This window comes from Mesoplodon bidens (genome assembly GCF_964165515.1).
Source record: "Mesoplodon bidens genome assembly, chromosome: 7".
NCBI lineage: Eukaryota > Metazoa > Chordata > Mammalia > Artiodactyla > Ziphiidae > Mesoplodon > Mesoplodon bidens.
This window is the reverse complement of record NC_138164.1, coordinates 85,543,384-85,563,762: the sequence shown is the minus strand read 5'-3', so window position 1 is coordinate 85,563,762 and position 20,379 is coordinate 85,543,384. Positions and strand designations below refer to the sequence as shown.

General features: G+C 39.7%; 1 protein-coding gene across 1 annotated transcript in view; it reads left to right on the top strand.

The window, feature by feature from the left end:
* Positions 1–20,379, top strand: part of CCDC34 (coiled-coil domain containing 34) — a gene marked incomplete at its 5' end in the record, with an annotated part of 43,658 nt that overhangs the window by 9,715 nt on the left and 13,564 nt on the right. Inside the window, one exon of the mRNA XM_081239385.1 lies at positions 9,271–9,378. Within this exon, the coding sequence (XP_081095511.1) occupies positions 9,271–9,378 (108 nt within the window). The remainder of the gene's footprint in view (positions 1–9,270; positions 9,379–20,379) is intronic.

Sequence of the window (20,379 nt, the reverse complement as noted above, 5' to 3'; positions counted from 1 at the left end):
AGTGTTCCTTTCTCTCCAGTTTTCTTTGGAATAGCTTCAGAAGGATAGGTGTTAACTCTTCTCTAAATGTTTTATAAAATTCACCTGTGAAGTCATCTGGTCCGGACTTCTGTTTGTTGGGAAGTTTTTTGTTTTTTTTTTTTTCGGTACGCAGGCCTCTCACTGTTGTGGCCTCTCCCATTGCGGAGCACAGGCTCTGGACATGCAGGCTCAGCGACCTTGGCTCATGGGCCCAGCCGCTCCGCGGCATGCGGGATCCTCCCGGACCGGGGCATGAACCCGCGTCCCCTGCATCGGCAGGCGGATTCTCAACCACTGCGCCGCCACGGAAGCCCTGTTGGGAATTTTTAAATCACAGTTTCAGTTTCAGTACTTGTGACTGGTCTGTTCGTATTTTCTATTTCTTCTGGTTCAGTCCTGGAAGATTGCACCTTTCTAAGAGTTTGTCCGTTTCTTCTAGGTTGTCCATTTATTGACATATAGTTGCTTGTAGTAGTAGTCTCTTATGATCCTTTGTATTTCTGTGGTGTCAGTTGTAACTTCTCATTATCATTTCTAATTTTATTAATTTCAGCCCTCTCCCTTTTTTTCTTGATGAGTCTGGCTAATGGTTTATCAATTTTGTTTATCTTTTCAAAGAACCAGTTTTTACTTTCATTGATCTTTTCTATTGTTTTCTTTGTGTCTATTTCATTTATTTCTACTCTGGTCTTTATGATTTCTTTCCTTCTACTAACTTCGGGTTTTGTTTGTTCTTTCTCTAGTTGCTTTAGGTGTAAGGTTAGGTTGTTTATTTGAGATTTTCTTGTTTCCTGAAGTAAATTTGTATTGACATAAACTTTCCTCTTAGAACTGCTTTTGTTACGTCTCAAAGCTTTCGGATCATTGTGTTTTCATTTTCGTTTGTCTCTAAGTTTTTTTCTTTATTTCCACTTTGATTTCTTCAGTGATCTATGTTTAGTAACATATTGCTTAGCCTCCACATGTTTGTGTTTTTTACACTTTTTTTCTTGCAGTTGATTTCTCATCGCATAGTGTTGTGCTCAGAAAAGATGATTGATATGATTTCAGCTTTCTTAAATTTTCCAAGGTTTGCTTTGTGGCCCAGCATGTGACCTGTCCTGGAGAATGTTCCATGTGCACTTGAGAAGAATATGTAGTCTGCTGCTCTCGATGGAACGTTCTGTAAATATCAATTAAGTCTATCTGGTTAAAGTGTCATTTAAGGCCTGTGTTTCCTTACTGATTTTCTGTCTGGATGATCTGTTCAGTGATGTAAGTGGGATTTTAAAGTCCCCCACTATTACTGTGTTACTGTTGATTTCTCCTTTTATGGCTGTTACCAGTTGCCTTATATATTGTGGTGCTCCTGTGTTGGGTGCATATATATTTACCATTGTTATATCTTCTTCGTGGATTGATCCCTTGATCATTATGTAGTGTCCTTGTCTCTTGTAACAGTCTTTATCTTAAGGTCTATTTTGTCTGGTATGAGTTTTGCTACTACAGCTTTTTTTTTGATTTCCATTTGCATGGAATACCTTTTTCCATCCCCTCACTTTTAATATGTGTCCCTAGATCTGAAGTGGGTCTCTTGTAGACAGCACATATATGGGTCTTGTTTTTGTATGCATTCAGCCAGTATATATCTTTTGGTTGGAGCATTTAGTTCATCTACATTTAATGTAATTATTGATATGTATGTTCTTGCCATCTTGTTAATTGTTTAGGATTTGTTTTTGTAGGTTTTTTCTTCCATTTCTCTTTTGTTCTCTTCCACTGATTTGATGACTATCTTTAGAGGTGTGTTTGGTTACTTTTTCTATTTTGTGTGTGTATCTATTGTAGATTTTTTGTTGGTGGTTCCCATGAGGCTTTGATATAGCATTCTGTCTGTATACACAAGGTTTAAGTTGCTGGTCTCTTAATTTCAAATGCATTTCAAATATCTTGCATTTGTAATTTGTTCTCACGATTGCTGGTTTTTTTTTTTTTTTTTTTTTTTTTTTTGCGGTAGGCGGGCCTCTCACTGTTGTGGCCTCTCCCCTTGCAGAGCACAGGCTCCGGATGCGCAGGCTCAGCAGCCATGGCTCACGGGCCTAGCCGCTCTGCGGCATGTGGGATCTTCCCAGACCGGGGCACGAACCCGTGTCCCCTGCATCGGCAGGCGGACTCTCAACCACTGCGCCACCAGGGAAGCCCCGATTGCTGGTTTTGATATCATGTTTGTGTGTGGATATTTTCCTACCTTTACTGTATGTTTGCCTTTACCAGGGAGCTTTTTCATTTTGTAATTTTCTTGTTTCTGGTTGTGGCCTTTTCGCCTAGAGAAGTTTCTTTTACATTTGTTGTAACACTGGTTTGGTGGTGCTGAATTCTTTTAGCTTTTGCTTGTCTGAAAAGTTTTTGATTTCTCCATCTAATCTGAATGAGAGCCTTGCTGAGTAGAGCATTCTTGGTTGTAGGTTCTTCCCTTTCATCACTTTAAATATATCATGCCACTCCCTTCTGGCCTGCAGAATTTCTGCTGAAAACTCAGTGGATAGCCTTAAGGGAGTTCCCTTGTATGTTATTTGTTGCTTTTCCCTTGCTGCTTTTAATATTCTCTCTTTATCTTTAATTTTTGTCATTTTGGTTACAGTGTGTCTTGGTGTGTTCCTCTTTAGGTTCATCTTGTATGGGACACTGTGCTACTTGGCCTTGGGTAACATTTTCCTTTCCCAGGTTAGGGAAGTTTTCAGCTATTATGTCTTTAAATATTTTCTCTGGCCCTTTCTCTCTCTCTTATCCTTCTGTCACCCCTATATTGAAAATATTTGTATGCTTGATGTTGTCTCAGATGTCTCTTATACTGTCCTCATTTCTTTTCATTCTGTTTTCTCTTCAGTGGCAGTGATTTCTACTACTCTATCTTCCAGCTCACTGATCTGTTCTTCTGCCTCATTTAGTCTACTATTGATTCCTTCTAGGATATTTTTCATTTCAGTTATTGTATTCATCTCTGTTTGGCTGTTCTTTATATTTTCTAACTCTTTGTTAAAAACTTCTAAGTTCTCACTCTGGCATCCATTCTCCTCTCAAGTTCTTTCCTCATCTTTATGATCATTACTCTTAACTCTTTCTCGGGTAGATTGCCTATCTCCACTTCACTTCATTCTTTTGGGGTTTTATCTTGTTCCTTCATCTGGAACATATTCATTTGCTGTCTCTGTTGGTATTTGTATTTTTATGTATGTGGCAGGGTAGTTACCTTTCTCGACCTTGCAGAAGTAGTCTTCTATAGGAGACGTCCTATGTGTTCCAGCAGTGCACTCCTGTCTTGTCACCCAAGGTCCTTCTGTTCTGGCAGGCTGACTGTGTGGGTGGTCTAGTAGGCTTGGTTGGCCACTAGTCTATTTGGTTGCCAGGCACTGCCTTGTGTGGATGCTGCTGGCTGTTGTTTAGTGGAGCCTGGTCGTGAGGCAGCTTTTGCAGAACCTTAGCGGGTCCTGGGGGTAGTGCTGGCTCACTGGTGGCTGGAGTCAGGATCCTGAAGACTCTGGAGTGTTGCCCACCTACTGGCAGGTGAAGCCAGATCCTGGGGTTAGTGCAGGACTACTGGCAGACAGAGCTGGGTCCTGGAGCCTGGCTTCAGGGCCCAGGGATACCAGAGCTTGTTTTAAATCTGGTGTTGGGGGGCTGGTTCCTGACACAGTTGGGTATGGGGTCTAAGGTGTCCCAAAGGTTACGTTAGCCTGCTAGTGGTCAGGGCTAGGGCCCAGGCAGTCCCAGGGTAGGGTCTGGCTTGCTGTTGCTGGACTCAGTGTGCGACCTGTGGTATTGTAGTTTTCTTGCTTCTGGTCTGGCCCCTGGTGGATGAGGTGGTCCAGAGGCTTGTGCAGGCTTCCTGGTGGGAAGGACCTGTGCCTGCCCACTCGTGGGTAGAGCTGGGTCTTGGCCCTCTGATGGGGAAAGCTGTGTTTAGGGCCTTGTCTGTAGGTGGCTGTTTGTTCAGGAAGTCTTTAGGCAGCCTGTCTGTTGGTAGGTGAGTCTGTGTCTCTGTTCAGTTAGTTGTTTGGCCGGGAGCATCCCAGCACTGGCACCTACAGGGTTTTGGGTGGGTCCAGGTCTCGGTGATAGTGAGCTAAGATGGCAGCCTCCATCAGCTCACATAGCTGAATGCCCTCAAATGTGTCTGTCACCAGTGTCCATGTCCCGAGGGTGAGTCACAGCCACCTCATGCCTCCCTAGGAGACTCTCCAAGACCAGTAGGTAGGTCTGACCCAGGCTCCTATCAAATTACTGCTTTTGCCCTGGGTCCCAGTATGCATAATATTTTGTATGCACCCTTTAAGTTTGAAGTCTCTTTTCCCCCAATGCTGTGGGGCTCCTGCAGTTAAGACCTGCTGACCTTCAAAGCCAAATGCTCTGGGGACTCATATTCCCAGTGCTGGACCCCAGGGCTGGGGAGCCTTACCTGGGGCTCAGAACTGTCATTCCTGTGGGAGAGCCTTTGCAGTTTCTTTTTCTTTTTTTTTTTTTTTTTTGAAGTATGTAGGCCTCTCAGTGTTGTGGCCTCTCCCGTTGCGGAGCACAGGCTCCAGACGCGCAGGCTCAGCGGCCATGGCTTACGGGCCTAGCTGCTCCGCGGCATGTGGGATCTTCACAGACCGGGTCACGAACCTGTGTCCCCTGCATTGGCAGGCGGACTCTCAACCACTGCGCCACCAGGGAAGCCCTGCAGTGTATTTGTTCTCTACTTTGTGGGTTGCCCACCCTTGGGGGTAATGTGAGTCTGTCCCTCCTACCTGTCATTGTGGTTCCTTCTTTATGTCTTTAGTGGTAGAAGATCTTTTCTGGTAGGTTCCAGTCTTTTTCATTGATTGTTGTTCTGTAGATAGTTGTGATTTTTTTGTTGTGCTTGTGAGGAGGTGAGCTCAGGGTCTCTCTCCTCCATCGTCTTGGTCACTCTCTTTGGTCATAGCCTTCTAAATACTTTTACATTTATTTTCAGAATTAGTGTGTTGTTGAGACCCCAGACTCTTACTTCTCTTACTTCAGCCTCAAGTTTTAACATTACTAATTCCATTATTTAGTTTAGTAACTTTCAAAATATTTGTTCACAGTGAGAAATCTACTTTGCTTCATGTCACACACAAATGCATACATATATGTAATGCCTGCTTACATATGTATCTGAAATATCTTAATTTTGTGCAGAACCTGGCAATATTCTATTTTATTCGAATTTTTCTTTTCTTTTCTTTCTTTTTTTAAAGGCTAGTCATAACCCAGACATTGGTTTTAGACTCACAGTTTGCAAAACACTGATCTAGTGAATCAGTGGTATTGTGGAGCTCAGTTTATGGTATTTAGCTTTATCTCTAGCCTCACTAGAAGTCACTTGTTACACTAAGAAAAGGAGGATCACTTCAAGTCATTTTTAGAGTTAGCATTACAATAAAGTTAATTAAATTACACTAAATTATAAGGAACCCTGGGCTTTGGAGTAACATGGAACTAGGCTCAAATTCTAGTCTTGCTGTTCTAAATCTGTGATCTTGGAAAAGTTGCTTAACTTCTCTGAGCCTCAGTCTCTTCATCTATAAGCCAGATGTTAGAGAGGCAGTAGTAGAGAGGTTAAAAGCATAAATTCTTGAGTTGTACATCCTGGATTCAAAACTGAGACCTTGGATCTTTAACTAAACTCTCTCTGCCTGGATTATCAGTGAAAGGGGAGAATAACATTCACCTCATAGTGTTCTGGGGACTAAGTGAACAGTAGGATGTGGCCTAATATATAGGAAGCACTAAGTAAAAGTTAGTTGTTGTTACGTGTTAAAGGAGTTGATAGTAACTACTGAAGATTTATTTTGAGAACAGATTAAAATAATGAATATAAAGTCCCTACCTCAATGATTAAGCAGGTAGCAGAGTATAATTGAATGATTTAAACCTTTTCATATATTTAGTAGTTGGACATTTCTTATATCTATGTCATTACTTAACTCTGAAGCAGTTAAAATATTTTAGCATGAGTCTTAACCATATCAGTTATGCCAGGGATATCATAACATATGGGTAAACTACTCACTTTGGTATAAACTTATTTTGAGCTATTGCGGTATTCACATTTTTTTCATGCCTTTCCCTTTGTTTTATTTTCTAAGTCATGTTTTCCTTATTTTCTGTCCTTATTTACTGTATTCTCTAACTTATTTATAAATCATATCATTAAAAGCACAGATTTTTAACCACAAGGAACAATTCATCTCAGATCCCTATTAAAACATGAGGGCCAGAGAATAGCTTTGCCAAGGTTTTTTCAGTTAGTGGCAAAGCTGGGACTGGATCCTAGTTTTTTTGACTTCCAATTCAATAAGTGTTTTTTTCTACAATACCAAGATGCATTTTAGAAATAAAGGGGTCAGACTTAGTATTTAATTTTAAATTTACCCTGGCTTTCTTATATTCTTCCTTGAAATCTTGAAGGAAAATTTAAAGGTAATTGGGTCACTAAAAAGATCATCCCCTGTCATAAATTTGATTTCAGCAACATTTAGATTTGTTTCAGATATCCCTGTAAGATTGAGTTAAAAATTATTTTAACTCATCAAAATTATGCTTACAATTTTTTTTACATTTGTAACTATGTTGTGATAAAATGTGGTAAATATTGAACATTAGTATTGTGAAAAGCTAGCATATTGGTTTTGTAGGGCATGTAAATTTTACTTATATTTTTATTATTTAAAAAAATTCTTTAGCAGACTGCCTTAAATTCTCTATGGCCTTTGGGTAATTTTAATTTTTAACATTTGCTTTAACATTTTAGTATCGTCTATTCTAAATTATAAAAATTATCTAATTTGTGAATAATTCAGGTGCTTTTTTTTTTTTTCACCATCATGCTTTGGACTTTGATTCATTCATCAGCCCTTAATGAAGGAATGGGGCAGGATATAGAGTTGGTGGAACTGAGATATTGAGTTTTTCTGATTGTTACCTTTAGGGTAAAACTTTCTTTGTAAGTCAGCAAAAGCTATTGAAATTAAAAATGCATGTTTAGGATCCTCTTTGGATGTTGGTTTTCTATAATCAAGTGTTTACTCTGTGGGAAGATATATAATTCTGTTGAAATTCAGTGGTGTACCAGAAGATGACATAGGGGCCTTGTGAGAGAAGACTCCAGCTGTGTCTGGAAGAGGCTGGCCTTGGTGGCAAAAAGATGGAGGCATTTAAGGTGGGAAATTCTGAGGGGGGCCAGCCTTGGCAGGGAGGTTTGTTTCTCAGAATGTGATGTATATTCTTAGGTTGCAAATCACTTGAACAGACATCCTGAGATTAGAGCACTGTTTGGGTCAGTGGTAGCATTTTCTAGGTACTTTTGACCCTTCCTTCATCTTTAAGTCTTATGTCAGCATTAACTAAAATTTGTGAACCATAAAATAGGAATACAATGTCTGATTTTTTTTCTGACTTTTGAAGTTTAATTATATGAAGAATTTTAAAGGGTACATAAATGTAACCAGTCCTATCTTTAGTTGTATATTTAAATAATTTTCTTGACGATCAAATTTAGGACTTTTTTGGAAAATGTGGTTGTCAAATCTATATCTAGTCTGTCATGCACATGCACTTCCCCCTTGTTTTGTGACACTAGTCCAGACTTTTGTCCCCTTCCAACTCATGTACTGTGGCAACCTCCTAGTCAGTCTCCCTCATAATAGTTCTGATCCCTTCAAATGCAGTTTTCAACCTTTATCATTAAGAGTTTTAAATTATCCCTTTTGCCATGTATTCCTGCTTCATAGTGCTTAATTTACTCTGCCTGTCTCAAAAGACCTTTTCCCATCTAGTTAGTACCACAGTCTGACTTTCTAGTCACCTCCCCTCCCCATTCTAGTTAACCATCTCTTCACTGTTCCTCTCATGGTGCTCATTTTTTTACTACCCTGGACCATACTCTTTCTCCTCCCATCTTCCCTTCCTTTCCATTACCTTTTCTGAGCTCTTATTCTACACAGTATCTCACAATGCAGCACTTCATTATTTTGTGTATACAGAGTTAGATTACATCAGAGACTTCTGGAATTTCATCCCTGCATCTCAGTTCTTGCTATCTTTATAGTAAGTGCTCCATTAAAAAAAAAAGTATTAAGTGAATAATCAAGGGATAGCAGCTGCAGAGGTAATGAAGAGTCCTTTTAAAACCAAGATGGATATTTTACTTTGGGGGGATGGGGGGAGTATAGTGTTTAAAAGTTGGAAGACTCTGAATGAGTGAGGGAAGCTATTTCCGATGCAGCAGAATTCTAGGATGAGAGATCACGGAAGACAGGTATCCTTAGACCAGTTGTTCTCAAGTACACAAGATATGTTCTTGGTGTCAAGTTTTATCTTCATTTCATTTAACACAGTGGAATTGTCTGAGAGTTGAAAAATTGTCTTTCTCACTGCCACCCATGCTGAGGTCCTTGGGAAAGGGAGGCATGGGGATGAGGAGTGAGGTCCAGTGGAAGACATATAAAAGTATCCGATTTCTGGTATCTAAGGAGAGAGAAGAAAAATAACCAGTAATTATGGTAGTAGAGTCCTAGGAGTCTAGTTTGAACAGCATTCTCAACTAATGCAGTAATTTAACTGATGAGTGACAGAGTGGTGGCATTCAGCTTGTAGTTTTATTTGGCCATACTTTCCACATTCTTTCTCCTGAGGAAATGCCCAAACGTGTAGATTCGAGTGACAGCAAGGCAGTTAAATAATCTAGGATATGAATGTGGTTTTGTTTTACACTCCAGCAGCTATAAAATCAGCAAAGAAAAATCTGGATCCTTTTTTCCCCTACATTTCTTCTTTGGTGTAACTCTGAATTAAAAGTTTAATTTAGGGATTATTTAATTCCTACCCTTTATCTTCATCAAGAATCTAGAAGCTTTTTATAACTGTAAAAAAGTTGCAATTTTCTTGAGCGTCTGCCAGTAGTGTACAGTGAAGCCAAAATTTATGTGTGGGAAAGTTGATTTCAATGAGGGTAATTTAGCTGAAGTTTAGTCTAAGAAATTAGTGTTTTGCTGCCAAGCAATTATTTGCATTTCTAGAAAATGACTTACACTTTTTACCAATGCCTTCCTTTCATCATAGACTAGTTGCTCAAGTTAGTTATTGTCACTAGTGGTATATTTTCTATAAAGGAAACTATATTCTTGTTTAATTTGGTTAACCTTAAAAAAGTGTGTGAGGTTGAGTACTTCTATTAAATGTTGCCTTTTGCTTGAATAAAATCCACAGGAATTAAATCAACAGCTAGAGAAAAAGAAAGAAGTGGAAAAATGTGAAAAGAGAAAGATAATTGCTGAAGAAAAGCACAAGGAATGGGTTCAGAAAAAGAATGAACAGGTAAGGAGAAAAATGTGTGCCCACATACTGACGTCTCCTTTGCAAAGTCTTCTTCCTGTTACTCCTTGTCATTACCTATGTTTTCTCATTTTCTCTTAGATTCTTTCTTTCTTTCTTCTCTGACCGGATTTTTTTTTTCTCCCCTCAGGGACATTTATCAAATCTTTTGCCCTTTGCTCTCTGCTTTTCTCCCTTCTCCCTCATGTGGCTTCCACTCGTATCTGACTGCAGGTAGTCATGAAGTTTGTATCTCCAGACCTGACCTCCCAGAGCCTTGGATTTTCATCTGTTAGGTTGGTAGGGACCTCTGGACCTGCAAATCTAAAACAACCCATTTTTATCCATTCTCCTCTGATAGAACCATCATTCTGACTCCTTGATTTCTGATATTAGTACTACTATCATCTCAATCACCTAGGCATAATCAGAATTCTTTTGTTTCTAATCATCCTCGCCTTTTCTTTACAGTCACCACTCTCCTGTTTGTGATCTCTTCCTGTCAGGTCTCATTACATTTTTCAACTTATTCATTTATTTCCCCATACTGAAATGTAAGCTCCATAAGGGCAGGGATTTCTGCCTCTTTTGTTCAGTTATCCAGCAGCTAGATCAGTACCTGATGCTTAAAAATGCCCCGAAATATGACTTCATCCTCTGTGTCCTTGCCAGACTAATCTTGCCAAAAAGTCAAGTGTCATCCCTCAGTTCAAAATATATCTTTCATGATTCCCCACTGTCCTCTGAATAACATTTGAACTGTTCTAGCCTGGTTGGTCAAATACCTTCTACTCTCTGCTCTCCGAGCCACGTCTCCTTCCACCTGTGCTGCCCTTCATTCCATACTGTCGGCTTCGGACTGGCATCTTTGGGGAGCACACTCAGGATAAGCATGGCCCATCTTCTTGGAGTATTAGTGTTGCTGGAAATTTTTGAAAGGAAAAATGTTAGTTTTATGTTAAAGCAAGCACAGATATTTAATAGAGTAGAACATAAATTTTATATTATTTTTAAAATACACAGTAGATTTCAAAGAAATCTTGGGCTTTGGACTGTACTCCCCAGCTCCTAGGAATATATGTTCATGAGAAGTTTTGAGAACACTTCTGTGTCTCACTTACTTTTTTTTTTTTTTTATGGTATCTCTTCAGTATGGGATCTCATCACATTTTCCACCCTACCTTTCCTTTTATTATCCAACTCAAAGTATTTACTACATGAAGCATTCGCTGATCACATGCTGGAAATTCTTTTCTTCTCTGAGTCCTTGTTTAATTTGTATCACTTTATACAAAATACAATGCAGTATATGATATACTTTGCTGCTAGTTGTATTATGCACGTTTTTACTTCCCTTGTAAGTTTTTTCTTTTTTTAATAAATTTATTTTTTGCTGCATTGGGTCTTAGTTGCTGTGCGCAGGCTTTTCTCTAGTTGTGGTTCACAGGGGCTACTCTTTGTTGTGGTGGCAGGCTTCTCATTGCAGTGGCTTCTCGTTGTAGAGCACGGGCTCTAGGCATGCAGGCTTCAGTAGTTGTGGCTCATGGAATCTAGAGCACAGGCTCAGTAGTTGTGGCGCACGGGCTTAGTTGCTCCGTGGCATGTGGGATCTTCCCAGACCAGGGCTCAAACCCATGTCCCCTGCATTGGCAGGTGGAGTCTCAACCACTGCACCACCAGGGAAGCCCCCCTTGTAATTTTAAGACTCTTAAGGATAGGAGCTATTTGGTTTTTGTGTTTTTTTTGAAGAGTTATTTTTTGTATTACTTTTTATCCATTACAAGATCTAACTAACAATGCTTTGTAATATAGTAAGCATTTGTTTTTGGAATAAATGAGTGAATGAATAAATGTATCATTTTCCTTTCAGTTTTAATATAGTCTTTTTTTTTTTTTTTTTAATAAATTATTTATTTTTTTGGCTGCATTGGGTCTTCGCTGCTGCACACAGGCTTTCTCTAGTTGCAGTGAGCGGGGGCTACTCTTTGTGGCGGTGCACGGGCTTCTCACTGCAGTGGCTTCTCTTGTTGCTGAGCATAGGCTCCAGGCGTGCAGGCTTCAGTAGTTGTGGCATGCAGGCTCAGTAGTTGTGGCTCGCGGGCTCTAGAGCACAGGCTCGGTAGTTGTGGTGCACGGGCTTAGTTGCTCCACGGCATGTGGGATCTTCCCGGTCCAGGGCTCGAACCCGTGTCCCCTGAATTAGCAGGCGGATTCTTAACCACTGTGCCGCCAGGGAAGCCCTAATATAGTCTTGTGTTAGATCTCAAATTAGAAATGTAAAAAAATATCTTGTCACTTTGTTTTCTGTTGTGATTTTTTTACACATTTAGAATGGTACTGCTTTTATTATTAATATCCAATTTTATGAATTCAGTCAAATGTTTAAGTTGTAAGACAAAAGTTTTAAATTACTTCTAACTTTTGGGTCCTAAATATTATTGAATGTAATGCCTAGTGGTATTAATAATAGTACTTAGTAAATAATTCCAATAAATTGAAGATGACATAGCTTTCTTCATCCAAGTATTATAAGAAGGAAATTGGCTAGGCATGTGTATGTTATAACCATAAATATATTTGTTCTTTACTTCAGAAGTAAATTATTTTTTTTAAGTTTGCTACATCCCATAATACAAGAAAGAGTTCTTTGTGAATAAATGCCAAAATCAAAATAAGCCTGGGTGACTACAACCAAGCTTTGAGTGATACTTTTTTGAAATTTATAGCTAGAAAATAAAAGTTTTGCATGTATTGAATAGTATGCTCTCTCCTCTAAAAGCTTCTCTTATCTTCTGGCTCCATTAAGCTCATTTTACCATGCTAATCAAACATAGTTGTTGTTTGTCTAAGAATGTAGAGATGATATATTCTCTGTTTTAATTAGTGGCAGTAGATCTAATCCAATTATTTGAGAAAAAATACTTCTTTCTTTTAGAGGGAAGTGGCTTGCCCTGACATAAATCACTAATTATCGAAAGCATGATTCCATAAGGTTGAGAAGAGTTTAAAAATGAACCTTGAGAAATTTACTTATTCTGCAGAATTCCTGTGCATACTAAGGAATAATTGATCACTCTCTCTTTTTTTTGCCTTAAGAACTATCAGATTTCTTATTTCAGTCTTGGTTATACTTACCTCTATTTGTAAAGGCTGCTCTTCTGGTTCTTCTCTTCCTGTCTGGCATCTAGCTTTTTTCTCTTCTGTTTACATTTCATGGTGTGTGGTCCTCTGCTGCTTCCAGCTTCATTCACATTTTAGATATATCTGTAGCATTATTTTCTCTAAGTCATTTTCACTGTGTTCTATCAAAAAAACAGACAAAAAGAATTTATGTATCCATTAGCAAAGCTAATTTCATATATTGTGCTATAAATTGTTAAATCCTTTTCAAATAAATGGCTTATCTCATCTGGTACTCTGACGTTTGTGTTGCCATGCTAATTCATTTTTTAGATTTGTTTTTTTTTACAGTGTGTTACCACATATTTTGCAAAAGGGCATTTGCCTTCATTGTTTGAGAATTAAAAATAAATTTATTTTTAAACAGTTTTTTTAAACCATGGAACTGCTTTTTTAATGTAAAAAATTAATTCCAATCAGCAAAGTGTATGATTGATAACACTGTCATCAGTGCATCATTCATGCATTCAACACGTTTATTATGTGCCAGATACTATTGAAGGAACCAAAATAGAAATTCAGAAACTTTGAGTAGTCAGTTGGTTTGTTAGTTTCCCTTAGTTTGAAGAAACAAATGTTCTCTCAGGGCACCATCTTACAAAAAAAGAAAAGATTTATTGTTATCCTCTGTGTGGTACAGCACTGCAGTGCCAGAAAATCTGAAGCCACTTAGTGGCCAGCTACTCTCTCTCAGTACTTCTCTCTGAATGTCTGCTCTGGTCTCCTTTTGCTAACTAAAGGCATTCTATCCTCTCTTCTGTAGTTTAAATGCTGCAGAGGGCCTGTCTGTCTGATGTTTTAAAATCAACTTCATTGAGCAATAATTTACATACAATAAAACACACCTATTTTAAGTTTGATGAGGTTTGACAAGCTTATGTACCTGTGAAACCAGCATTACAGTCAAGGTAGAGAACATTTCCTTCTCTCCAAATAGTTCCCTTGTGCTCCCTTGCATTCAGCCCCTGCTTCCCACCAACTAACCCCAGCTCTGAGGAAGGATAAGTCTGCTTTCTGTTCCTGTAGACTAGATTTGCCTTTTCTAGAATTTCTTATAGGTAGAATCATTCAATATATATTCCTTTGTGTCAGGCTTCTTTTGTTTTTAAAAATTGCCAATATTTCAGGTATTAAGATTGTTCCTTTTTATTGCTGAGTGATATTCTATTCTATGGACTACCACAAATTGTCTGTCCATTCACTAGTTGATGGATAATTGGGTTGTTTCCAGTTTTGGGATATTATGAATAAAATTCTGTGTCCACTTATGTACAAGTCTTTTTGTGGATACTTGTTTTCATTGCTCTTGGGTAAATGCCTAGGAACTGAATTGCTGGGTTGTATGGTAAGTGTGTGTTTAACTTTAAAAAACAGTTCGGCAATTTCTTATAAAATGTTTGTGCCATTTCTACATTCCTGCCACTATTGTCTGAAAGTTCCAAGTGTACCACATCCTTGCCAGATTCTCAGACTTTTTAACGTTGTCATTCTATTAAGTGTGTAGTAGTATATCATTGTTGTTTTAATTTCCATTTTCGTGAGATCTAATGATATTTACCATCTTTTCATAAGCTTATTCTCTTTGTCTGCTAGGGCTGTCATGACAAAATATTGAATACCACAGATTGAGTGGCTTAAACTACAGAAATTTATTTTCTTACAGTTCTGTAAGCTGACAGTCCAACATGAAGGTGTCTGCAAGGTTTGGTTTCTCTTGCAGCTGCTCTCTTTGGATTGCAGATGACTGCCTTCTCTTCATACCCTCACATGGCTTTTTCTGTGTACGTGCCCATCCCTGATGTCTCCTCTTCCTCTTGTAAGGACACCAGTCCTTTTGGATTAGGGCCCCACCTGTATGAACTTGATTACCTCTTTAAAAGCCCTATCTCAAAACACAGTTACAGGCTGGGGGATCAAGATGGTGGAGGAGTAGGACAGGGAGCTCACCTACTCCCACAAAAACATTCAAAACACATCTGCAAATGGAACGATTTGCATAGAACATCTACTGAACGCCAGCAGAGACCTCAAACTTCTGAAAGGACAAGAAAACATCCAAGTAACTGGGTAGGACAAAAGGAAATAGAAAGGAATCGGGACAGGCCTGTACCGCAGGGAGGGAGCTGTGAAGGAGAAAAGGTTCTCGCACCCTGGGAGTCCCTTCACTGGTGGGGGATCAGCCTGGATGGAGGCGGAGCTTCAGAGCCTAGGAGGAGAGCACAGCAACCGGTTTGCAGAAGGCAAAATGGAGAGTAACCTTCACAGAGGGTTGGCACCACCACCTTGCGTTCTCCAGCCTGAGATGCTCCTCTGTTGATGTGGGTGGGGACTGGGTGCTGAAGCTCAGGCCTCAGAGGTCAGACCCAGGGAAAGGACCAGGGTTGGTTCACAGTCTGCAGAGGCTAGCTTGTGGCAACTGAGGGTGTACTCAGAAGAAGCTGGCGCCTGCCAGGAAAACAAGGTACCACTATTAGGGGCACATGAGGAGAGGGGCAGGACCACCATAAGAGCTTCTTTCCCTGTAAGTGCTCCCAGGCAACGGGACACTGCCTACAGAATCTCTGAGTGTGGGCTCAAGTTACCACTGCAATCATAGGCAGTTACGGGCCACCACTACGAGATCCGCAAGAAGTTGCCAAGTGCTGCCCACACTGTCCTGGGAGTACACAAGGGCTGCTGCACCTGCACACCCCATATCAAGGGGATAACAGCCAGCCCATGCTGAGGAAAGAGCAAGCATCCAAACTAAAAGCAGCCCCTTGATTCTGGAAAAGATGGTGGAGTAGAAGGCCTTGAGCTCACCTCCTCTCATGAAAATACCATAATCACAACAAACTGCTGAACAACCATCAACAAAGAAGACTGGAACCTACCAAAAAAGATAGTTTACATTCAAAGACAAAGAAGAAGCCACAATGAGATGGTAGGAGAGCACTTTCATGACATAATCAAATCCCATACCCGCCAGGTGGACGACCCACAGACTGGAAAATAATTATATTGCAGAGATTCTCCCACAAGAGTGAAAATCCTGAGCCCCACTTCAGGCTCCCCAGGCTGAGGGTCTGGCATCAGGAGGAGGAATCCCAGAGCACTTGGCTTTGAAGACCAGTGGGGCTTGAGTGCAGGAGCTCCACAGGACTGGGGGAAACAGAGACTCCACTCTTGGAGGGCACACACAAGGTTTCATGTACACTGGGACCCAGCACAAAGAAGTAATTCCATAGGAGCTTGGGCTGGACCTACCTATGAGTCTTGGAGGGTCTCCTTGGGAGGTTGGGATTGGCTCTGGATCACTATGTGGGGGGGCAAGGACACTGGTGGCAGAGGCCCCAGAGAATATTGATTGGCTTGAGCTCTCCCAGAGGTTGCCATTATGGCATCAAGACCTGGCCCTACCCACCAGCCTACAGGCTCCAGTGTGGGAATGCCTTAGGCCAAACAACCAGCAGGATAGGAACACAGACCCACCCATCAGCAGACAGGCTGCCTAAAGCCGTACTGAGCTTACAGCCACCTCTAAACACACCCTTTGACATGGTCTGCCCACCAGAGGGACAAGACCCAGCTCCACACACCAGTGGGTATGGACCAGTCCCACGAGGAATCCTGCACAAGCCTCAGGACCAAACTCACCTACCCGAGGGCAGACACCAGAAGCAAGAGCTATGATTCTGCAGCCAGTGGAAAGAAGACCACAAACACAGAAAGCTAGACAAAATGAGATGGCAGAGAAATATGTTCCAGACGAAGGAACAAGATAAAAACGCACAAGAACAACTGAATCAAGTGGAGATAGGCAAACTACCTGGAAAAGAATTTAGAGTAATGATAGTAAAGATGATCCAAAATTTCTAAAAAGAATGGAGGCACAGATTGAGAAGATACAAATGATGTTTAACAAAGAGAAGATCTAAAGAATAAACAGGTGAACAATACAATAACTGGAATGAAAAATACACTAGAAGGAAGCAATAGCACAAGAATTGAAGCAGAAGAATGAATAAGTGAGCTGGAAGACAATGTTGGAAATCACTGCTGCAAAACAGAATAAAGAAAAAAGAATGAAAAGAAATGAGGACAGTCTTGGAGACCTCTGGGACAACATTAAATCCACCAACATTAGCACTATAGGGGTCCCAGAAGAAGACAGAAAGAACCTGAGAAAATATTTGAAGAGATTGTAGCTGAAAACGTCCTTAACATTAGAAAGGAAGCACTCAAGTCTGGGAAGTGCAGAAAGTCCCATACAAGATAAACCTAAGGAGGAACAAGATGAGACACATACTAATCAAACTGACGAAAATTAAAGACTAACTATTAAAAACAACAGGGAAGAGAAACAAATAACATATAAGGGAATCCCCATAAGGTATCTGCTGATTTTTCAGCAGAAAATCTGCAGGCCAGAAGGGAGTGGATGATATATCTAAAGTGATGAAAGGAACAAACCTACTACCAAGAATACCCAGCAGACTCATTCAAATTTGACGGATAAATCAAAAGCTTTACAGACAAACAAAACCTAAGAGAATTCAGCACCACCAAACCAGCTTTGAAACAAAAGTTAAAGGAATTTCTCTAGGCAGAAAAGACCACAACTAGAAACAAGAAAATTATGAATGGGAAAGCTCACCAGTTAAGACAAACATAAAGCAAAGGTAGGAAATCATCCACACACAAATATGATATTAAAACCAGCAGTCGTAAGAAGAGAGTACAAATGCAGGATATTGATAACGCATTGGAAATTAAGAGACCAGCAAGTTAAAACAGTCTTGTACATATATAGACTGCTATGTCAAAACCTTTTGGGAACCACAAACCAAAATTCTACAACAGATACACACACGAAAAAGAAAAAGCAACCCAATCACAACACAAGAAGATAGACATCAAATCACAGGAGAAGAAGAAGGGAAGAAAAAAGGCCTACAAAAACAAATCCTAATTAACAGAAAGGCAGTAAGAACAGACATATCGATAATTACCTTAAATGTAAATGGATTAAATGCTCCAACCAAAAGACGCAGACAGGCTGAATGTATACAAAAACAAGACCCATATATATGCTGTCTACAGGAGTCCCACTTTAGCCCTAGGGACACATACAGAGTGGATGTGAGGGGACGGAAAAAGGTATCCCATGCAAATGGAAATCAAAAGAAAGCTGGAGTAGCAAAACTCATATCACGCAAAATAGACTCTAAAATAAAGACTGTTACAGGAGACAAAGAAGGACACTACGTAATGATCAAGGGATCAATCCACGAAGGAGATACAATTACAAATATGAGTGCACCCAACATAGGAGCACCTCAATATACAAGGAAGAGGGAACTTTCCTCAACATAATAAAGGCCATATATGACAAACCCACAGCCAGCATCGTCCTCAATGATGAAAAACTGAAACCATTTCCACTAAGATCAGGAACAAGACAAGGTTGCCCACTCTCACCACTCTTATTCAACATAGTTTTGGAAGTTTTAGCCACAGCAATCAGAGAAGAAAAGGAAATGAAAGGAATCCAAATCGGAAAAGAAGAAGTAAAGCTGTCACTGTTTGCAGATGACATGACACTATACATAGAGAATCCTAAAGATGCTACCAGAAAACTACTAGAGCTAATCAATGAATTTGGTAAAGCAGCAGGATACAAAATTAATGCACAGAAATCTCTGGCATTCCTATATACTAATGATGAAAAATCTGAAAGTGAAATCAAGGAAACACTGCCATTTACCATTGCAACAAAAAGAATAAAATATCTAGGAATAAACCTACCTAAGGAGACAAAAGACCTGTATGCAGAAAATTATAAGACACTGATGAAAGAAATTAAAGATGATACAAATAGATGGAGAGATGTACCATGTTCTTGGATTGGAAGAATCAACATTGTGAAAATGACTCTACTACCCAAAGCAATCTACAGATTCAATGCAATCCCTATCAAACTACCACTGGCATTTTTCACAGAACTAGAACAAAAAATTTCACAATTTGTATGGAAACACAAAAGACCCCGAATAGCCAAAGCAATCTTGAGAATGAAAAATGGAGCTGGAGGAATCAGGCTCCCTGACTTCAGACTATACTACAAAGCTACAGTAATCAAGACAGTGTGGTACTGGCACAAAAACAGAAAGATAGATCAATGGAACAGGATAGAAAGCCCAGAGATAAACCCACGCACATATGGTCACCTTATCTTTGATAAAGGAGGCAGGAATGTACAGTGGAGAAAGGACAGTCTCTTCAATAAGTGGTGCTGGGAAAACTGGACAGGGACATGTAAAAGTATGAGATTAGATCATTCCCAAACACCATACACAAAAATAAGCTCAAAATGGATTAAAGACCTAAATGTAGGCCAAACTCTTAGAGGAAAACATAGGCAGAACACTCTATGACATAAATCACAGCAAGATCCTTTTGGACCCACCTCCTAGAGAAATGGAAATAAAGACAAAAATAAACACATGGGACCTAATGAAACTTCAAAGCTTTTGCACAGCAAAGGAAACCATAAACAAGACCAAAAGACAACCCTCAGAATGGGAGAAAATATTTGCAAATGAAGCAACTGACAAAGGATTAATCTCCAAAATTTACAAGCAGCTCATGCAGCTCAATAACAAAAAAACAAACAACCCAATCCAAAAATGGGCAGAAGACCTAAATAGACATTTCTCCACAGAAGATATACAGACTGCCAACAAACACATGAAAGGATGCTCAACATCTTTACTCATTAGAGAAATGCAAATCAAAACTACAATGAGATATCATCTCACACCAGTCAGAATGGCCATCATCAAAAAATCTAGAAACAATAAATGCTGGAGAGGGTGTGGAAAAAAGGGAACACTCTTGCACTGCTGGTGGGAATGTGAATTGGTACAGCCACTATGGAGAACGGTATGGAGGTTCCTTAAAAAACTATAAATAGAACTACGATATGATCCAGCAATCCCACTACTGGGCATATACCCTGAGAAAACCATAATTCAAAAAGAGTCATGTACCAAAATGTTCATAGCAGTCCTATTTACAATAGCCTGGAGATGGAAACAACCTAATTGTCCGTCATCGGATGAATGAATAAAGAAGATGTGGCACATATATACAATGGAATATTACTCAGCCATAAAAAGAAATGAAATTGAGCTATTTGTAATGAGGTGGATGGACCTAGAGTCTGTCATACAGAGTGAAGTAAGTCAGAAAGAGAAAGACAAATACTGTATGCTGACACATATATATGGAATTTAAGAAAAAAAAATGTCATGAACATAGGGGTAAGACAGGAATAAAGACACAGATCTACTAGAGAATGGACTTGAGGATATGGGGAAGGGGAAGGGTAAGCTGTGACAAAGCGAAAGAGCAGCATGGACATATATACACTACCAAACGTAAGGTAGATAGCTAGTGGGAAGCAGCCGCATAGCACAGGGAGATCAGCTTGGTGCTTTGTGACCGCCTGGAGGGGTGGGATAGGGAGGGTGGGAGGGAGACGCAAAAGGGAGGGGATATGGGAACATATGTATATGTATAACTGATTAAATTTGTTAAATAAAAATATATATATATACAAGGAAAATGCTAACAGCCATAAAAAAAGAAATCGACCGTAACACAATAATAGTGGGGGACTTTAACACCCCAGTCCCATCAATGGACAGATCATCCAGACAGAAAATCTACAAGGAAACACAGGTCTTGAATGACATACTAGACCCTATGGGCTTAATTGGTATTTATTACAACATTCCTTTGATTGTTCTCAAATGCATATGGAACATTCTCCAGGATAAA